This window comes from Barbatula barbatula (assembly GCF_947034865.1).
Source record: "Barbatula barbatula genome assembly, chromosome: 15".
NCBI lineage: Eukaryota > Metazoa > Chordata > Actinopteri > Cypriniformes > Nemacheilidae > Barbatula > Barbatula barbatula.
Window position 1 is genome coordinate 22429007 of NC_136778.1, and position 18237 is coordinate 22447243.

The 18237-nt window shown below is 38.8% G+C and overlaps 2 protein-coding genes across 2 annotated transcripts in view; both read left to right on the forward strand.

Annotated features, from left to right (window-relative positions):
* On the forward strand, window positions 1–2220 carry LOC306904736 (uncharacterized protein). Its single transcript, XM_079474789.1, has 2 exons — window positions 1–232; window positions 766–2220. Exons 1-2 carry the CDS (start codon window positions 131–133, stop codon window positions 1924–1926), a joined length of 1263 nt encoding a protein of 420 aa, XP_079330915.1. The 5' UTR covers window positions 1–130; the 3' UTR covers window positions 1927–2220.
* Window positions 2221–3149: 929 nt separating this feature from the next.
* rngtt (RNA guanylyltransferase and 5'-phosphatase) overlaps window positions 3150–18237 on the forward strand; it is a 58458-nt gene continuing 43370 nt past the window's right edge. The window contains exons 1-8 of the mRNA XM_079474771.1: window positions 3150–3561; window positions 4668–4777; window positions 4858–4961; window positions 5231–5319; window positions 9126–9201; window positions 13458–13707; window positions 14375–14484; window positions 14861–14962. Of these exons, the coding sequence (XP_079330897.1) occupies window positions 3498–3561; window positions 4668–4777; window positions 4858–4961; window positions 5231–5319; window positions 9126–9201; window positions 13458–13707; window positions 14375–14484; window positions 14861–14962 (905 nt within the window). The 5' untranslated portion in view covers window positions 3150–3497. The remainder of the gene's footprint in view (window positions 3562–4667; window positions 4778–4857; window positions 4962–5230; window positions 5320–9125; window positions 9202–13457; window positions 13708–14374; window positions 14485–14860; window positions 14963–18237) is intronic.

Below are 18237 nucleotides of genomic sequence, written 5' to 3' on the forward strand. Positions count from 1 at the left end.
GGGTGATGACGTCACATCTGGGATTACCTAGCAACTTGACAGATCAGCGGCTGCAGTCGAAAGAGACTTTCTGTTGATAGTTTGAGTTACAAACTGATGTTAAGTTTTCTTCAGCATTCAGCGTTTGAAAATGACACTGTTGAGCAGATTAATCGACTCGTTTCGATGCCTTTTCTTCTTCTGCTTGTCAGATCAAGAATCGACTGAAATCGATCAGATTGAGGAATCAGCGGTAAGAGATTCCTTTGGTTTTAGCATCATCACACCGTAAACCTGAATGTTGACTTTAATTCAACAATAAGAAAGAATTAGCGACATGTTTAGGACATCTGAATCTAAATGTTTATTGATTTATCACATCGAGCTCGAGAGGGACATCAGTCTATCATGTAACTTCACAACACTTTACGTTTCTTGTCACAGTTTAATATGAAGTTGAACCTGTTTATTTGAAATAGCTTCACTGGGCATATATAGAAGTATGTCATATACAATATCACATCATATGACACAATATCTGCTCGATCTGCTTCTGCTAGCCGATACGCTGTTCTCAGTCATGAGTGCAGGCTTTGCTTTTCAGCGTCTTTGTTTTAACACACAAAAGCTAAACAATGAAACGCGATTGTCCTAAAACAGCTTCTCAACCTTCAGCTCAGTCAGATCCCGTAGAGAACCACTGTCCTAAAGATCAGAACATGTCTGTTCCAGCTTTTCACTTTTATTGATGAGTCGCTGACTTATTGATCTCATCGTGTTTTACAGTGTGATGCAGACGAATGGAGCGAGATGGAGGACACGAGTGAGAAGGAGAACGAAGAGGAGAAAGAGACGATCAGTGTCCACCAGATGCCGTCAGTGCCAGAGCCAATGGTGGTTAAAGAGGCATCTGACCCTCCAACTCCACCGGTCACCGACATCCAATCCCTGCCATCGGTCGGACGCCCAGTGATGCTTAACCGGGTCCCTCCAACCTCCACTCTACCAGCTGACGAGATCAGACCTGTGATCAGACCTCTGCTATCAGCAGGGGATCCCGTAAGAGTTTACAACACCTCACGACACTTGAGACCACCGGCTGTGGAGATCAGACCCCTGCCTGCGGTTGAAGAGCCGTCTCTGGCTGACAGGATCTTTCCAGAGTCGGTGGCACCGGCTGGCGTGAAGCGAACACTACCATCAGTGAAGGAACCGCTGCTGGTTTGTCAAATAACAACACCGGTAACGGATGGAGCGATATCTCTGACGAGTTCTGCATCCTTTCAGTCGTCGGAGGAACAGAAAGTGATGATTCAAGTAGATCATCACAGCCAAATCCTTCCACGTTCTGACGTAAAGCCAACGCCGGACACCTTACCGTTTGACTCGCCTCCACAAGTCGTCCTGATGGATATTGACATCGAAAATGAGTATGTGAAGTACACGGGAAGGACGTTCACTCCCGGTGAGATGAAGACTACACATCATAAAGCGCTGGAAGCTGCGGTGAAGCCAAAAGCCATTCTGTGTTGGATGGAGAATGACAGCGAGGTCCTGTGCAAAGTCTCTCCCATCCAGGTGGACGTGTTTGAATACATCACTGATGAACATGAGAACGACTCTGATGAAGAGGAATGTGACTCTATTAAAGAAACACACGATGCTCCTCAGAAACCGAGGGAACAAAAGATACCATTATTCCATGTTAATTCTTCCTATCGACCCAAGAGGGAGACTCAGCAACTGAACACTTGGAAGAAGAGGAACGGACCGCTTGTTCGCCTCGAATGGGCAGAGCAAATGATCAGAGAGAAAGAAGAGAAGAAAAGAAGGAGAGAGAAGATGTTACTGGAACGACAGCTGCTGCTTGAGCGATACCTGCACGATCCAAAACTGAAACATCTGTGGATCAACAAGCACAACCGCTTCAATAGTTCCTTCCATTGAGAGTCTTAAAGACTGTTTGATCGCCTCTCTACTGCCATCATCTGACCTCTGACATGAAAAACCTCCTGTGCAGAAAAACCTCTTGTGCATTAAAAAAAAAATCTTGTGCATTAAAAATAAAAACTTTGTGTATTAAAAAAATAACCTTGTGCATTAGAAATAAAAACTTTGTGTATTAAAAAAATAACCTTGTGCATTAAAAACACCATTGTGTGTTAAAAGTAAAAACATTGTGTGTTAAAATTTAATCTTGTGCATGAAAAACTGTAAATAAATAAAGACATTATACATTTCATAATCTGTGTGTCTGTGTGTTTTACATGACTTCTATATTACAGATTCATTTGTTTACAGGTCTCTGAGAAAAATTCATCTTATTGGCATCTTAGAAAATAAAATAGAAAACAAGCAATTAACAAGAAGACAAACATACTAATAAATGTATTATTTCTAAAGCTCTATAAGTCGATTTGGATAAAAGCATTTGCCAGATGCATAACTGTAAAAGTAACGGCAAAATAAATGTAAACTGTTATTATAGTTATTAAAATGCTATATGTCAAATCTGTAGTATAAAGTGCGTACGCTATATCATACTTCACTGTTTACTGTAGGAAACTGTTGTCAAATTATTTCAGTATATTATTTTTTAACCTTAACACGACACAATAATCTAGTATACATTAACAGTAGATATGCTGAGATTAAATAAAATATAGGCCTAAATATTAGGTGATGTAACTTGTGCCTCGACAAATAAAATGAAAAAGCTGAAGCACATTTAACTTGAACTGCATAAAAACTAAAACTGAAATAAAAATACAATGAACGTATATAGATATATATAAAAAAACTATTAGAATGGCAAAACACATAACTATTTAAATATTGAAATAAAAGTCCATTTAAGATAAGAATAGAGTAACAATAACACAAAAATATACACTACACCCCTAGGGCTGTTAACCGATTAGTTGCGATAAGTTGTATGCAAAATAAAGGTTTTGGTTTATATAATATGCGTGTGAACTGTGTATAATAACTGTCTATATAAACATAATTATATAATAATACATCATCTTAAGAAAAATAAATGAAATAATTCTATATAAAATAAATGATATATAAATGCAGACGTGTATTTTCCCTGAAATTAATAAAGTGTAGAAGGTAAACACAGTAAAAATACTCCTACAAAAGTCATTTTCATGTGTGATTACTGCGGCGTATATGGATGTGTAGCGCCCTCTGCAGGCCGCTTCTGATCCCTGCAGACGGTTTGAACGGGTATTACACGCACAGCTGCGGGACAACGTGCAGCTATTTCTGTTTACTTCTCACAAAGGTTTGAAAATCAGACGTCTCGTGACACTCATCTCATGAATACCGATCTGAAGAAGGACTTTTCTACAACACGAAGTTCTCCACAAAGCAGCGAATCGCTGATATTACCGGGTCCGCGCTCAAGGCCCAGTCAGCGGATCACTGGGGATCCTGTAGCCCGCTCGACAGGATTGATCTCCGGCGCGGCTGAACGCGCATTCCCGCTCGTCTCGGGTTAGTAAAGGAACATGTCTCAGATTGGACCTCCACCTCGATGGAGGAATTGTCCCAGAAGAGGACAACCCGTCGCCGGTGAGCATCTATTCAGACTTTAATATGCTGCTTTTCTAACTCTCACACTCTCTGTCTGTGATAGTAATGACTACTGGCTTCTCGTGGTGTTAGTTCATTACGTTTGACAATAAATGTCGTCAAGTTTCACACTGGTTCGCTGTTTTTTAAGTGTCCGTGTTAAAACTTTCATTCTGACAGAAAACTGCCTTTAGCTCGAACACACAGTAACGTTAGCCGTAGCACGAACATGTAGGGTTGCGTCCACTTTCCAGAATTCACAGAAAATAATATCATCTGTATGTGTTTACATATAGGAAGCTTCAGACATGATAAAACTACGTTTATGGCACAGTAAACTTGTTTGGTTTGTTTATTTGAAATGGAGTGGCTAGTCAGATTAGCTTGCTGCTGCGCGCAGATCAACATACACACAATACGTCACTGGGCGGGAGATGTAATAGAGCTCCACCCCTTTGGTCCTTTTACAACACAGCCCGGGAGCATGAATATTAATCGTCGGTTGTGACGGTTTACCAAATGATTGGCTGCCATGCAGACGTTGTCATTCAGCCGGCGAATGACCGAACGCTACTGAGAGGAGGGCGGGGCTTAGCCATAATATTAATGAGATCTGTTGACTGTAATCGCATTTGGGATGCGGGATGCGTGACCTCAGCATCTTTGATCATTAGAAGTATTTCATTCAAACACTATTTCAAGCATTTATTAGCATTAAAACCAGAAAATATATCCTGAAAATATCCTAAATTAAAGGTGTCTTATCGGTAACATAAAGTATTAAAACATTTCTGTTATTTGAAATGAGAAAGTATAGCATAGTACATTTTGCTTTAACAATAACATGAAAAAATGTAATAAAAAAGCTAATTTAAGTAAAAATACAGCATATAAAAGCAAAACAATTAAATAAAAATGCAATAAACCTACATAGCTATATAAAAAACTATAAAATGGCGAACATAATGAAATGAAACAAAAATGAACATGAATAAAATGACACAAATAAAAAGTCTGCTGACTGTACTACGACTCTACCGCACTGTTTGCTTGGACCCAAGCGCTTACATTCTGACACAAGCTTCACACTTTGTGGTACATCGCAGGTAAATTTCTGCCCATGAAGACCATGCTTGGACCACGGTATGATGATAAAGTCCCTGAGGAGAACAGGTTTCATCCCAGCATGCTGTCTAACTATCTCAAGAGCTTGAAGGTACATGAAGATGCTCTTAAACATTCCCTATCGTGACGTAGATGTTCGGGTTTGATGTTGTGATTGTCTCCTCTCCTCAGGTTAAGATGGGTTTGCTGGTGGACCTGACCAACACAAGCCGCTTCTATGATCGGGCAGACATAGAAAAAGAAGGAATCAAATATGTAAAGCTTTCCTGCAAAGGGTATGTGATCCTGTTCTTCTGTATTTGAGTGTAATGAACCAAAGCGAGCACATACAACATATACAGCATATACAACACACAATGTGTATGTGTACAGCTAATGTTCACGTTTACATTGTCTACCAACATTTTATAAATGGTTTCGATGTAAAGATACTCGTCAATACATTATTTTCTAAATAAAATTTCATGAATTTGATTTCATGTTTGTGAATCGAGAATGCGTCTGTATGTTTGCGTGATAATCTATATTTTTTCCCCTCGCTCAGTCACGGTGAATGTCCCACAGCAGAGTCTGCAGAGATGTTCATCAGGCTGTGTGGACACTTCATTGAGAAGACGCCAACAGAGCTCATCGGTGAGATCACTCTTCTTTTATATCTTTTGTTTGTTGCCAGTAGACAGATCGGTCACCCTGATTCCAACAACAACATTGTGTCTCAACAGAAAAAAAAAACATTGTTTATGCAAAGACACAAAACAGCAAGTTTAAATATGATGGAAATCATCTTGAAAAACGTCACTTTTCATTAGTCTGTCTAATGCAAAATATGTGAACGTTATATAGAAACTAAAGCTTTTATTATTTAAAACCTAATATTTTACTTTTTGTAATGTGTGTTTGTGCTCCTCGTCTTTTAAACAAATGTCACCTGCTGGTTTGTCAAACGATTAATCGCGATTAATCACATCCAAAATAAAGATTTGTGTTTACATAATATATGTCTGTGTACTGTGCATATACATTTTGTATTTATAAACACACACCCGTACATGTATAAATACATTGAAAATATTAAGATGTATTTGTTTATATTTACCAATAATTGAAATGATATATAAACGTAAATTAATTTTTATATAATATTTTTTTTCTTCAATATATGCATGTGCTTTTTTAATACAAAATGAATATGACTTATATTAGCCAACACAAACTTTATTTCTGGATGTGATAAATTGCGATAAATCATTTGTCAGCACTAGTCACCAGTGTTTTTATCTAACATCGTGATGCCCAGACACTTGTGTTAAATGTCTAAAAACATTTTTGTTTTATGGGCTGTTCTGTACGAGTGAACTTGACAATTTTCGGATGATGTAACAACGCTTGTCGAGAACAACTTCCTGTTTGTTTTTTACACAATATAAATGTTTCAACAAACTTCAACCAAAGGAGCATTTATAATGGGATGCTAATATCTTTAAGATTTCATTTTAATTACATATGTGAGGTTTAAAATTATAATTAAAATAATTAAAAACTCAAAGTTAAAGTGCTTCTAGACCCGTGTTTACATCTTGTGACGTGGTCTCTAAAGTAGCATCAATTCGGAAGCTGGTTGTGTTAAAAGTGTGTTATATATATTTTTCTTTAAATACCTGGATGTGTTTGGCATCGGGCTTGTTCACCAGCTGGGTTTGGTCTGTTGGAGGTGCTCTTGAGTCATATGAGAGTATTATCACCCCACACACACCAGCGCGCTTAATGACACAGAAGGCCGAGGAAGGAATATATGCATGTCATTGTTATCACTACGGCAACAGTATGATTGACACCGCAGGGAACATGAGCAGAGTGTGAGAGGATGACGTGGGATGATCCCTGGAGGAAACTTGTCAAAAACTTGCCAATTTAGTGTAAAAGAGAAATCTATGCGGTGAAGAGCACAAAGTCTCTTTCTGTGTGTGCTTGTTCTATCTGGATCAGGGAGGTGCGTTGCGGGTCTGGACAGATAAATTCAGCTTTTCTGCAGCAGCAGATACTAAATTTTAAAGTTCAGCGTAAAACGCTTTTTGCTCAGCAGTGAAATGCAGCTTGTTAGGCCTTTTATTGCGTTTCAAGCACCTGGAAGGCAATAAAGCAGACAAAGAATCCCAAGGACAGCACTGAACAAGAGATCTAGAGACATGCAGAGGTGGGCATCAAAACAGACAATCGATGTTTGCTTTACATCGGAAGCTGATAACCGATATGTTTGCAATATATCGTTTCTGAATATTAAGAGACAATTTTATGAGCTATACCAATAACATTGAAAATGACTGTTTATCGGCTGATATCGTTATCGTTGCATGGCAATACAATTTTGATTGCAGACTTGACAAATCTGAGCTCAGTTTGAGACATATTTGACATCTGAGACACAGATGAGATTTACGTTTACATTTGCTCTCCATTTAATAAATAATTGTATATAAAACTGATATATTAAAGTCCCAGTGAAGTTGTGTTTTACTTCCGTATTTTAACGCATTTCAAGAAAAATGGAATTTCGAATTAAAAATTTGCGTGGCCAGCTTTTTCGCTGCGATTTGATTGGATTTATAAAAACAGCCGTTGCATTTTGAAATGGAACTGGCATCAACGGATGCTAACATTCGTCATTTTAGATGGATAGTCACTAGAGGATGGAAACGCATTTTCAGACTATATCTGAAGATTATGAGGACACATACATTTTTAAAGGAGAATGACCCACTTTGAAAAACTATTTAAAATAAACGCTGCAATATTTCATGAAAATTGTTTTCATTGTAATTTCTGATTTCACTGGGACTTTAAAGAGATCTGTGGTTTTATGGCAGGAAGACTGTTATATATTATATACATAATGCCATAAAACCACAGATCTCTTTAAAGATAGCATAACCAATGGTGCATTGTTCAGAAGCAAAATGCCAGGCCAAAGTTTGCAGTAGTTGTTTTTAAATTATTATCTTCTCCTGGTGTTCATTGGTGTAGGTAATGGTGATCATTTTCTGTGTAAGTTTAGAAACTTCAGTCATGTGTTGAAATGTTATGAGAACATTCATTAAAGGAAAGCAGAGTGCTTCATTATCACATGTACAAGTGTAATGGGATTTTAAGCACACTGTTCTCACTTTATGTTTATAAAACAGCAAAACTCACTGTCATAATGCTGAGGCTGTTAGAGATGGTGGTGAGGGTGTTACACGGCTGTTTGTTTATGGGTTTAATCTGATCATTTGAAATGATTGCGCTAGTTTACCAGCTCAGGCTGGTATTATAGTTGTGTTCCCTGCTTTAGCAAAACCTCTAATAAATGTAAACATCCATTCAGCAGAGGACATTATAAAGGAACGTTATGTGTGATGTGGATTGTTCAGTCCGGTTAAGCGTTGAGAAGACGTACTGCAGGATCTGATGCAGTAAGAACTGAGCTTTACAGACGCTAGGTAGCGGCCAGCTGGTCTTCTCAGGTTTTTCGCATCACTGGAGGATTGTTATTTGCTGCCTAATGGCAGGTCACAACCCATAATCCTCTGCGCTGTTTGTGCTCATTGCAGCTTTGTTGCGTTTGGATGTTTTCGGCACCACACGGATATGATTCAAGCTATTCATGTCCTGTGCTAATATAAAATGATCAACAATGACAGTGTGTTACTTTTTAAAAAAGTTTATTCTTTAAAACCCCAGTGAAAGTAGGGAAAGTGCTTGAGAAATTTTAGTTTGCGACAGTTCCGTATAAAAGCTTTTGTAGAATCAATAGAGCTGTGAGGTGTGATATGAAATCGCATTGATGTATTTTTGGCATTTGCCGTGCAATTCTCTTAAGAAATAGTTTTTTCCCAGAAGCCGGAAGATTTAATATCAGAATGAATCGCCTCAGCTGCGCCCATGTGAAAACGCTCCGATGATAAATCATATTTAATGGTAATATTGGAAGTATAAATATAACATTTATATGACGGCCTGTGATGAAGCACTAAAAACAATCAAGAACTTTACCGTTGGTTGAATTTGCTCTTTTTGCCATCGTATGACATTTAGTTAACGCCTGCTTTCATAAATAACGGGCAATTGCGTATTTTTTACATTAGTGGGTTTAATGTTTATGTCTGTAAACATAAAACACGGACTGTCGGTCGTGGTATAACAAAGGACAATGTACACCAGACTTTATGCCAGTATTAAGGTTATGTCATTAATAAAAAGAGAGAAAAACAGATATATTAAAATATTGGTCAAATATTGATGACCATTATTAATATTTCGTGTCCTGTTCTGGAGAAGTGCTCCATGATAATGAGTTGGATTTCAGTGAAGCGCTGTTGAATGGGTTTGGTAAGTGGGTGGCTTGTGTGAATAATCTGTGATTCAGGGAATGTTAGTCACTGTTGTCCTCTTGTCTTCCGCAGGCGTTCACTGTACACACGGCTTCAACCGCACTGGCTTTTTAATATGTGCCTACCTGGTGGAGAAAATGGACTGGAGGTCAGAAAACACACATGATCACACTGAACACATGCACAGTAACAGTTGGGGGTGGGCGGTATGATCTTTTACCACGTTATGAGTCATGCTATATTACTCTCATGGTATATATCATGATATAGATATTTTGGGTGACATGACGAAACAAACTTTTGCATCATCGTTCTGCGTGACCGTGTGGGAAGCATCGTCATGTTACTTATTTGCCCTTTTTATGGTTGAATTAGCACTTAAAATACCTGAACAAGAGAGAAAGAAATCCATCATTGTTGGAGGAAACTTTCAAGGACGACTTCATGCCAAAAACGTTCCATGAATACAGAGCTGGGGTCTCTTTATAAATGTTGCGTACGCACAAAACGAAGCCGTAAACGTGGCACTTTTCACGCACAGGTTCTGATCTATTAAAAGCAAACATGGCGGGAGAATCTCAGACCCATGTGTACACACATTTTGGAGATAAGGGGAATGGCGACGCAGATGGCGAGAACTCCAATGTGAGAAGAACCATTATAAGTATTAATGCCTCACAGACACTTATAATTTCACTATATCATACATTATCACGAAGATTAAATCAAGCTGGGTTTGTTGCGCTTGCACTGAGTGATAATTGTTTCCTCAACACCTTTTAAAATCCAACTCGAATCTTAAATCACAATTGAATCTAAATATTTCATCAGCGCTGTCTCACCATCACTTTTTTCACTACGGGACCGTGCGTACGCACTCTTTTACTGGTGTGAGTCAAGCCTAATAATAATACAGACAGAAACAATTGGTTTTCTCTTTTATACACACATTTGATGTAATATTTAACTCTTATTAATGGAGTGAAGCACTCAAGTGACGTCTTAACGTTAAACAAAAAGTATGGATATATTTCTAGAGCAGGTGCTCCTTTTAAACTTTCTCCTGTGGCATGTTTTAATGTTTAAATAACAGCAAGGAGTCATTTAAACTACATTGCAGAGCTCGGGTTCTAAAACATATGTACATAAAACATTTCAAGCGAGAACAAGGTTTAACGGTGTGTACTTTGATATTATTGTGGACACTGAACGATCCGGTGGTGGAGAGATCCATTGGCTCATTTCTTCCACATGTCTCATACGGTCACGTGAATGGAAATATGCTTACAGTATGTAAATGATATGCAGATGACGTTATGCATAGTTAAACTATCAGGGAGGAGATTGGGTGGAGATACATGTACGCACACGTCTTCCCCTGACTGGGATTTTTAAAGGAAATTATGCGCAGGTTCTGCTGGACAAAATCTTTTTCGTGTATCCGCACACTTTAAGGGTGAACTCTACACAAAGTTTTATCAATGAGACCCCAGAACTGGAAAAGACAAAACTATGTAGTTGGACGCTTGAACATTTGGATTTTACTCGCTTCATTTGCGCGTGAAATTCGCGTCACGGTAGGGGCTTCTGCCAGGCGGCTCCTATCTAATTGCGAAATGGCGGACATGGATTTTGTTGATAGGGTAGCTGCGCATTATGTGATATGGAAGGTTGAAGATAGACATGTAGACTCATTCGGCACCGTGTCTGGGTCCTTCGGAGGCGCAGTCCTTCATTGTTGATTCAGATTTCTGCCTCCGCTCGCTATGTCATAATCACATCACTACTAGAGCAAGCTCCTGATTGGTTAACGCGGCCTCATTCGCACAAATCGCGTCATTCGCGCAGCCCCATTCACGCGTCTTTGCATTGACTTAACGTGTAAATCACTCGCGCTTAACGCTTCATTCGCGCTTGGTGTGAACACACAGTTAAACTAATAAAATAGAATCGTTTCTTTATTACAAACAACTCCGCCTCAAACATAAGACCAAAAAAGGTATAATTTTTGTGCTTGTCACAAACTTTTAAAATACAAATTTCATGTCAGGTATGTCATGTGAGGTTTGGGTGTATTTTTACGAGTACGAGTACATGATCTTGCAATCGGATTTAGTGATTTGGGGGCCCCAGGCAATTCCATGTATGGGGTCCCCAACCATGCGCCATTACTGCAAACCGTATTTGAAAATAAAGTATGAAAACAACATCAGCACTATATTACTAAAATTACTATACATTTAAGCCTTTGCAAAAAGAATCCATACCCACAGGATAATCATAACATTTGTATTGTTCAGTAATAATGTCATCGGTACAATATTCAATATCAAAAACCATATTGAGTTTAATTTAAGATATTAGTCACTCACAGATAATGCTTTACTGTTCATTTCCAAAAGATTCAAATTCTTTAGCTGTAACAAACAGTCTGGAAATAAGGTGACAATTATCCAATAGAACCGTGGCTTATAACCAGCGAAAGGTCATTTGTAAGTCTCTGAGACTCCAGCAAACTCTGAGTCGTACTCTATAAATGGAAACACTTAGAACAGTAGTAGATCTTCCCTGCATCAATCTACTAAAATTTAGATGAGAGCACATTAAAAAAACATGTGTGGAGGTGCAGAGGTCACTTTTATCGCTGGAGGTCAGTTTTTATAACTCATTCAAAATCCTGCAATAGGAGACACTGCTTGCAAACTACATATATTTGATCAATATTCATAGACAGTATGTGGTAGGAAGGTACATATCAAAGTATTCGTCAGCAGTATTTCTATATCAATTCTTTACCGGAAAAAAGCTCTGAATGAAATACAGTTTCTATGGTTTTAGAAGTTTCATCTTGGTTTTATACTTTGGAGTTCATTGTTCTTGCTATGGAGAAAGTTTGGCTCATGATTAATAATAAGATTAGGTGAGGTCCAGTAGATCATCGGATTTGCAAAATAGCAAGACCTGGCTTATAAATATTCATTTCTCTATGTGACCGTGTGCTCCAGAAAGCGTACAGTATGACCTATTTAATATTAATAAGCAAAGTCTGATCAGTAAATTTGATCTGGAGATGTGTACTTCTGCTTGAGAAATACTTCTGCTTTGGTACTCATGCAAAGCCGTAGCCAGCCGTGAGCTCATCCTGGTAATATTTTCATATTCAGAACTGAAATGTGTCTCTCTGCGATTAACGGGCGGTTTTAAAAGACCGGTGTCCACATCACGATGAGATTCTGTTATATTGAGGTCAGACACTGTTAGTCCAGTTTTAATTGTGTCTGTATCGTAGTTGTCATTGCTGTGTGTTGTTGTCTGCTCTGGATTGCTCGCTGGGGGATTGAATGAATCTCTGTAAAGCTGAAATGTGCTTCACAAGTGAAACTCAATCGATCGGTTTTGAGCGCATATGAGTCATTGACTCAAGATTGCAGAGACACTATTGTTCTTTACAGGACACGTATAGCAAACACCACAAGATGTCTTCGGACTTAAACTGCACATTTGCATTTCTCACCTCAGAAGACTTTGTGACTGGTTATCCCTTTGGTTGTTATTTTGCAGGAAGGTCGTCTTATCTGAGAAAGCCCTTTTCCGCTAGTCTTTATTTTTTGTTAAATCCCTTCACTTTCTCACATACATTCAGTTTAATTGAGTTTGCTGGTTGTGGAAAACAGCACATTCATGCTCCATCTTCAGAAGAGCTTTCTGAAAACCTAATACATTTTATCTTCACGTGTTAATATTTTGCTTGATCTATTATTATTCAGTTCTGTTTTTCTATGCCATAATGTTTTCTTGTTAAATGAGGGCATTGTTATGATATACGATTTTGCATCGCCATTTCTTTTTAAAATGTTATAATGCATTATTTATAATGAGTACTCAAAACAACGGGTAAAGAACATAAGCTGCGGCTACCTATCAACCGTTAAAACAGTACGTTGTATATGGTATGAGTGGGAGTAGTATTTATACATTTCAGACGAATTGCATCCGCAAATTGTGACCCGTATGCTCTGTGACGTATTAAAGGAGTAGTTCACTTCAAAATTGGCCCCCATTGACTTTCCATAGTCATTTTGATTCCACAACCGCTATGTAGGCATTGTTAAAAACATAATTTAGTGTATAGTTTAGTATTCAAAGAACAGTTTTTAGTAAAACTAAATAAAACTAATATAAAACATTTTATTTTGACTTGTTTTTGTTGATTATAGATGCATCAATCAAACATTCCCGTCAGTGTTTTAATAAATAGGTATTGGTGTGATAAACGTGGATTTCCAAAACAAATGGCATTTTCAGATCCTTTCATGAATTTGGAAACGTTAACAACAAAAAATGATTCTCAACTTAACTGTATAAAAGTAAGTGATTTATTTGTGTTGTTTTTGTGTGTGTTAGCATCGAGGCAGCAGTCGCAGCGTTCACTCAAGCTCGGCCCCCGGGCATCTATAAAGGTGAGTATCTAAAGGAGCTCTTCCGGCGTTACGGTGATGTGGAGGACGCCCCCGCCCCTCCCACCCTTCCCGAGTGGTGCATTGAAGATGATGATGATGAGGTGGACGATGATGGGAATCAGGTCGCTCAGGCATCTGAACCGAGCTCCTCTCACTCCAGTCACGTCAAGAAGAAGAAAGAACGACTCAAACTGGCACGTATCGTCACGTTCGGCTTGTTATTCTTACATCTGATTTGACTTTATAGAGATTCCTGCTGAAGTTACGTTTGTGTGGCCAATCTGTAAAAAAGATGTTGGTACTCTTCGCTGTCTAAATCCCTTTCTGAGCCAGGCGTAATATTTCAAAATATTTAAGAGAGAGTTGAAATGTTATGTATTTAAATAACTTTACACCGTCAGTGTTGTTAAGTGGTTGTTTGACGGTTAGCAGGTGTAATGTTATGATTTTATTGAAACATTATATAAACAGTGTGACAGCTGATTTTAAACATAATTTTTAAGTTCGCCCGACGTCAACTACAGTTGATAAATCGACTACTATTAAGATTAAACAGTAACATTTCACCTTTTTATGCGTGTTTGTATGTTAAAAACATATTCAGTTTAAATCTCGTGCTTCGAGGGTGAGCATCCTCCCACATTTGCTTCAAAATTTCATCTGGCTGCAGGGTAAAAGCACGATACAAATACATTATTTTGAAATGTCGTGACAGCCAATCACGCACACATTCGGATCTATGTAACCTGCAGTATTTCTCTCAGTTTTCTGCTGTCGTCTTTCTTTTCATTCAGAATGTTAGTGGTGAGGACGTGACAGGCGGTCTCAACGCTCATGTTGTTTGTTTATTGTGTGTTTCAGGGGGCTGTGTTTCTGGAGGGGGTGTCTGTCAAAAGTGTCACTCAAGTCACGTCGCAGCCCAAGCTCGGCGAGATACAGCGCAAATGCCAGCAGTTTTCCGAGTGGGACAAGTGAGTGCGTTTGTGTGTGTGCGTTTCCCCGTCCCCGTTCCTCCACCAAATCATGAGGCCTGTAAATGTCAAGACATTTTGAATGTCACACTTTCCACGGAGAGGATTCAAAACACAGTAGTGTTTATCAGTGACAGCGTAGGTTTAACCTCTGGGAAACCCTCACCTAGAAGTGTCACAATATACCGTGTTTGACAATCATTTGGAGATTTGAACGTGACACTAGTCTCGTCCCTCTTGATGGAAAGTGCGGCCGTGAGATCTGATGCTGATGATAACAGCAGCTGTGTTTCCTGATGAGCGCAGATGAATTTTCCAGCCCGTCATTTGTGGGGTGTAATTGCATTAAGTTTGTTTGTGTGATCTTGTCGGTCAGATCTGGGTTTCCCGGCGCTCAGCCTGTATCGATGGACCGCAGGAACATTCGGCTGTTGGAACAGAACTTGTATAAGGTCAGCTGGAAGGCTGACGGCACACGGTGAGTACAACGACGGATCTCGAAATGGCAAAAGCTTCACGACTTGGATACCAAACTTACTTACTGGTCATGTTATATGTGTATATGTGTTCAGTATGACGAGAGCTTGTGCTTTAGTCAAACACATCCTTGGTTAAAATGTCTGTCTTTTAAACGTTAACACAATGGGCCTTAATCTTACAAAATAGTGCAAAAATCAGCCTACGACACCGTTCACGTGTGATTCATAAAACATGCGTGTTACACAAATCCCATCGTACGAATGATTGGGCATTGATTGATTTGGCATTTTTATCAGTTACATATCATGCCCCTATTAATTCACTGTTTAGAAGCCTCGCCCCCTAGACAGTACAGTGTATAAAGACTGCAAATGATAGGATGAGAGAGAGGTGTACAGGAGCTGGTATTTGAACTCAGGTTTCCCGCAGCGCTGAAGACACAAAATTATCTAAATGAATGAATTTGGCTGATCATATAGAGATGCACCGATATATCGGCCAATAATCGGTATCGGCCAATATGTCCTGTCAATCAGAAGAGGACAGAAATGCGATGAATTTGTGCTCTGTACATAGGAAATGTTAAGAAACATCTTCCGTTTGATGTTTAATATTTCTAGTCATTATATGATTCAATACCATTCAGAAATATAAAGAAATATTAATTTCATCTTCAAAATCTGTATCAGCAGATATCACTCTTAATAATCGGCTATTGGTGAAGAAATGTAGTATCGCTGCATCCCTGATTATTAATGTTTATCTTAAATATAAATTGTGATTATATTATTATCGATGGGATGAGGGAATTGTTTGAGGGAATTTTTATTTTTCAATGCCTTAAATATTAATAAATGCTTTGGCCGTCTTTGGGTTATTTATGTTAGACCTACGTTAAGCACCTTTATGTGGGTAGAGCAGGAAGGACCGTACACCACATGCTCTTTAAATGATCTGGATTCTGGTGTGATGTTGGAGTCATAGAGGGCGGTTTAATGATGGCACAGGTCACCTCAGCTCCCTCTGTCTGCTGTAATGATTGTCTCTTCACTCCTGCTGCTTGTGAGCTCAAACGGCATCAGACGTCCTCCTCAACATCATTAAACACACTCGCCCACTGCTGAGAAACTCCACACACGATCCTGAACGGGTCAAACCCATCCGAACAGAACGGGCTGGACTCTTTGATAGAGAGAAGCTTGATTCTGTAATGAGAGGAGATGTGTTCTGACAAGCTCATTATCCTGCGCTGTGTCTGCTCAGACCAGGATGTGTCCCTGATACGTTATAATAGAACGTTTGCTACGCACTAAATGTCTATACTTTTCCATAGCCAAAACAATACATACTTTTAGTGCATACTAGTATAAGTAGGCGAATTACGACACTGCATGAAAGTTCTCAGCGTTAGCAGTGTCTCTAAGCAATTTATTTTCAGCACACATGGTTTTAAAGCGGCCACATCTCTGACAGTTTCTGCATATCTCGTGTTGATCTTGAGTACTTGCAGAATAGTATCGTACCCTTCAAATATCAGAAGAGTCTTTAGTTTGATCACATTTATAAAAGACAGATACGGCTGTACCTTTTCTTGTGTGGAGGAGGAAGCGGAACTAAAGCACCTGCACACACATTGCCAACAAAACACACAGTTTCACTCACTGTGTTCGGTTCATGTCCGGCTTAGGGCTGGGAACGCCGCGCCATCTATCAGTTTCAAACGATCTCCAAATCCAGCGTTATATCCACCGTTTATATAACATTGATCACCCAAATGCAGTGAAGAGACAAACACAGCTGAACTTTGCAAACATAGCTCTCTCTCTCTCTTCTCCACACAAGTGAAAGTGACTTGTGCGCATGCTCCTTCTCTCGGTCTCCTTGGTTGATGCATGGGTGTTCCGAGTGCTTTGCCAGGAGAATTGTCCAATGTTTTTTGACAAGTTGACCATGTCAAGCATGAGGAGACAGCACGTTTAACATTGTAGATAAGTCAGAATGCATGACACACCGTTGCAGGGCCGCTTTAAAAATACAGCATGGGACTCGAGGGTATCGATCACACGCTTTAGAGAACAGAAATTGCTGTGTCAACTTGCTACAGTAAACAAGCGAGTGTTTATCTTAAAACACAATGGAAAGTGCCGCAGTGAAATGCGATCAGCACGTTCTCTGTGAGTTGCCTTTTACTATCTCTTTCATTCACACGCTCGCTCTGCCTCATTATTTCTCACTAATAACTTCACTGAACATCAGTGCAAATTTAAAAGAAGTGACGGTGTGGAATTAGTAACGGAGGTTTTGTCAACTGTATGCTGGGCTTGAATTTGGGGCGGAAGAAAGTTCCCCATTTCCGTTAAAAACCGGAGGGTTTTAAAGACACTCCGATGTTGTTTCTGATTAATCTACACACTTGTGCCGTCGAACTGTTGTATAACTGCAATATCGCTCTCGTAGTCATGTGATCGTGCTCTTACATCAGCGGCTGTGATTGTCTCCTGTACTCAACCTGCGGCCTCGTGCCTCTGGAGTAATCACAGCCATTCACAAAGAGCCCTATCACACTCCAACTCCAACCATATTGCATAAATAACTATTTTGTGGTCTATAAAAAGGCATCTCTTCGACACTTGTTGGGTATTATTGCTACTGGTTTGTACATTTTCATTTGCAGAAATCCTACAAAGTAGGTTGTCTATCAAAAACGTGCATTCTTTTTTGCCACATCCACAATGCTTTCCTTTTCCCCTCTTTCAAAATAGAGAACTGTAATTGCACATTTATTTAAATGATATTATAAAGGATGCTATAAACTAGGATAGTATATAATTTACAGTATACACTACGTTTGTTATGTTTAGTCACTTAACTGTTATCTAAAAATGTTCTGAAGGTGTTTCTGAATTTTTGAAAATAGCATTTTAGACGAAAGTAATGTGCAATTGTTTTTATTACAGAACTTGAATTATATTTATGAACAATGCTTTTAAATTTGATGACTGAATAATGAGGAAAAATCAAGCAACAGAGTCATTTCAATACCGTTTAAAAATCATCTCACAGCGAGACTTCAAGAAGCTTCTTGACATAACAAGAGCACAATTTTGCACATGTATTACAAAACGATACATTTTGTCATAGTCTTGGGTTGTTTTAATCACAGCATATTTACATTAATAAAAACACTACAATATTTCATAAACAATGAAAGATGTCAATTTCATGGTGGCTTTAAACATCGCCCTCCACTAATATTCTTAAAAGTAAATCAGC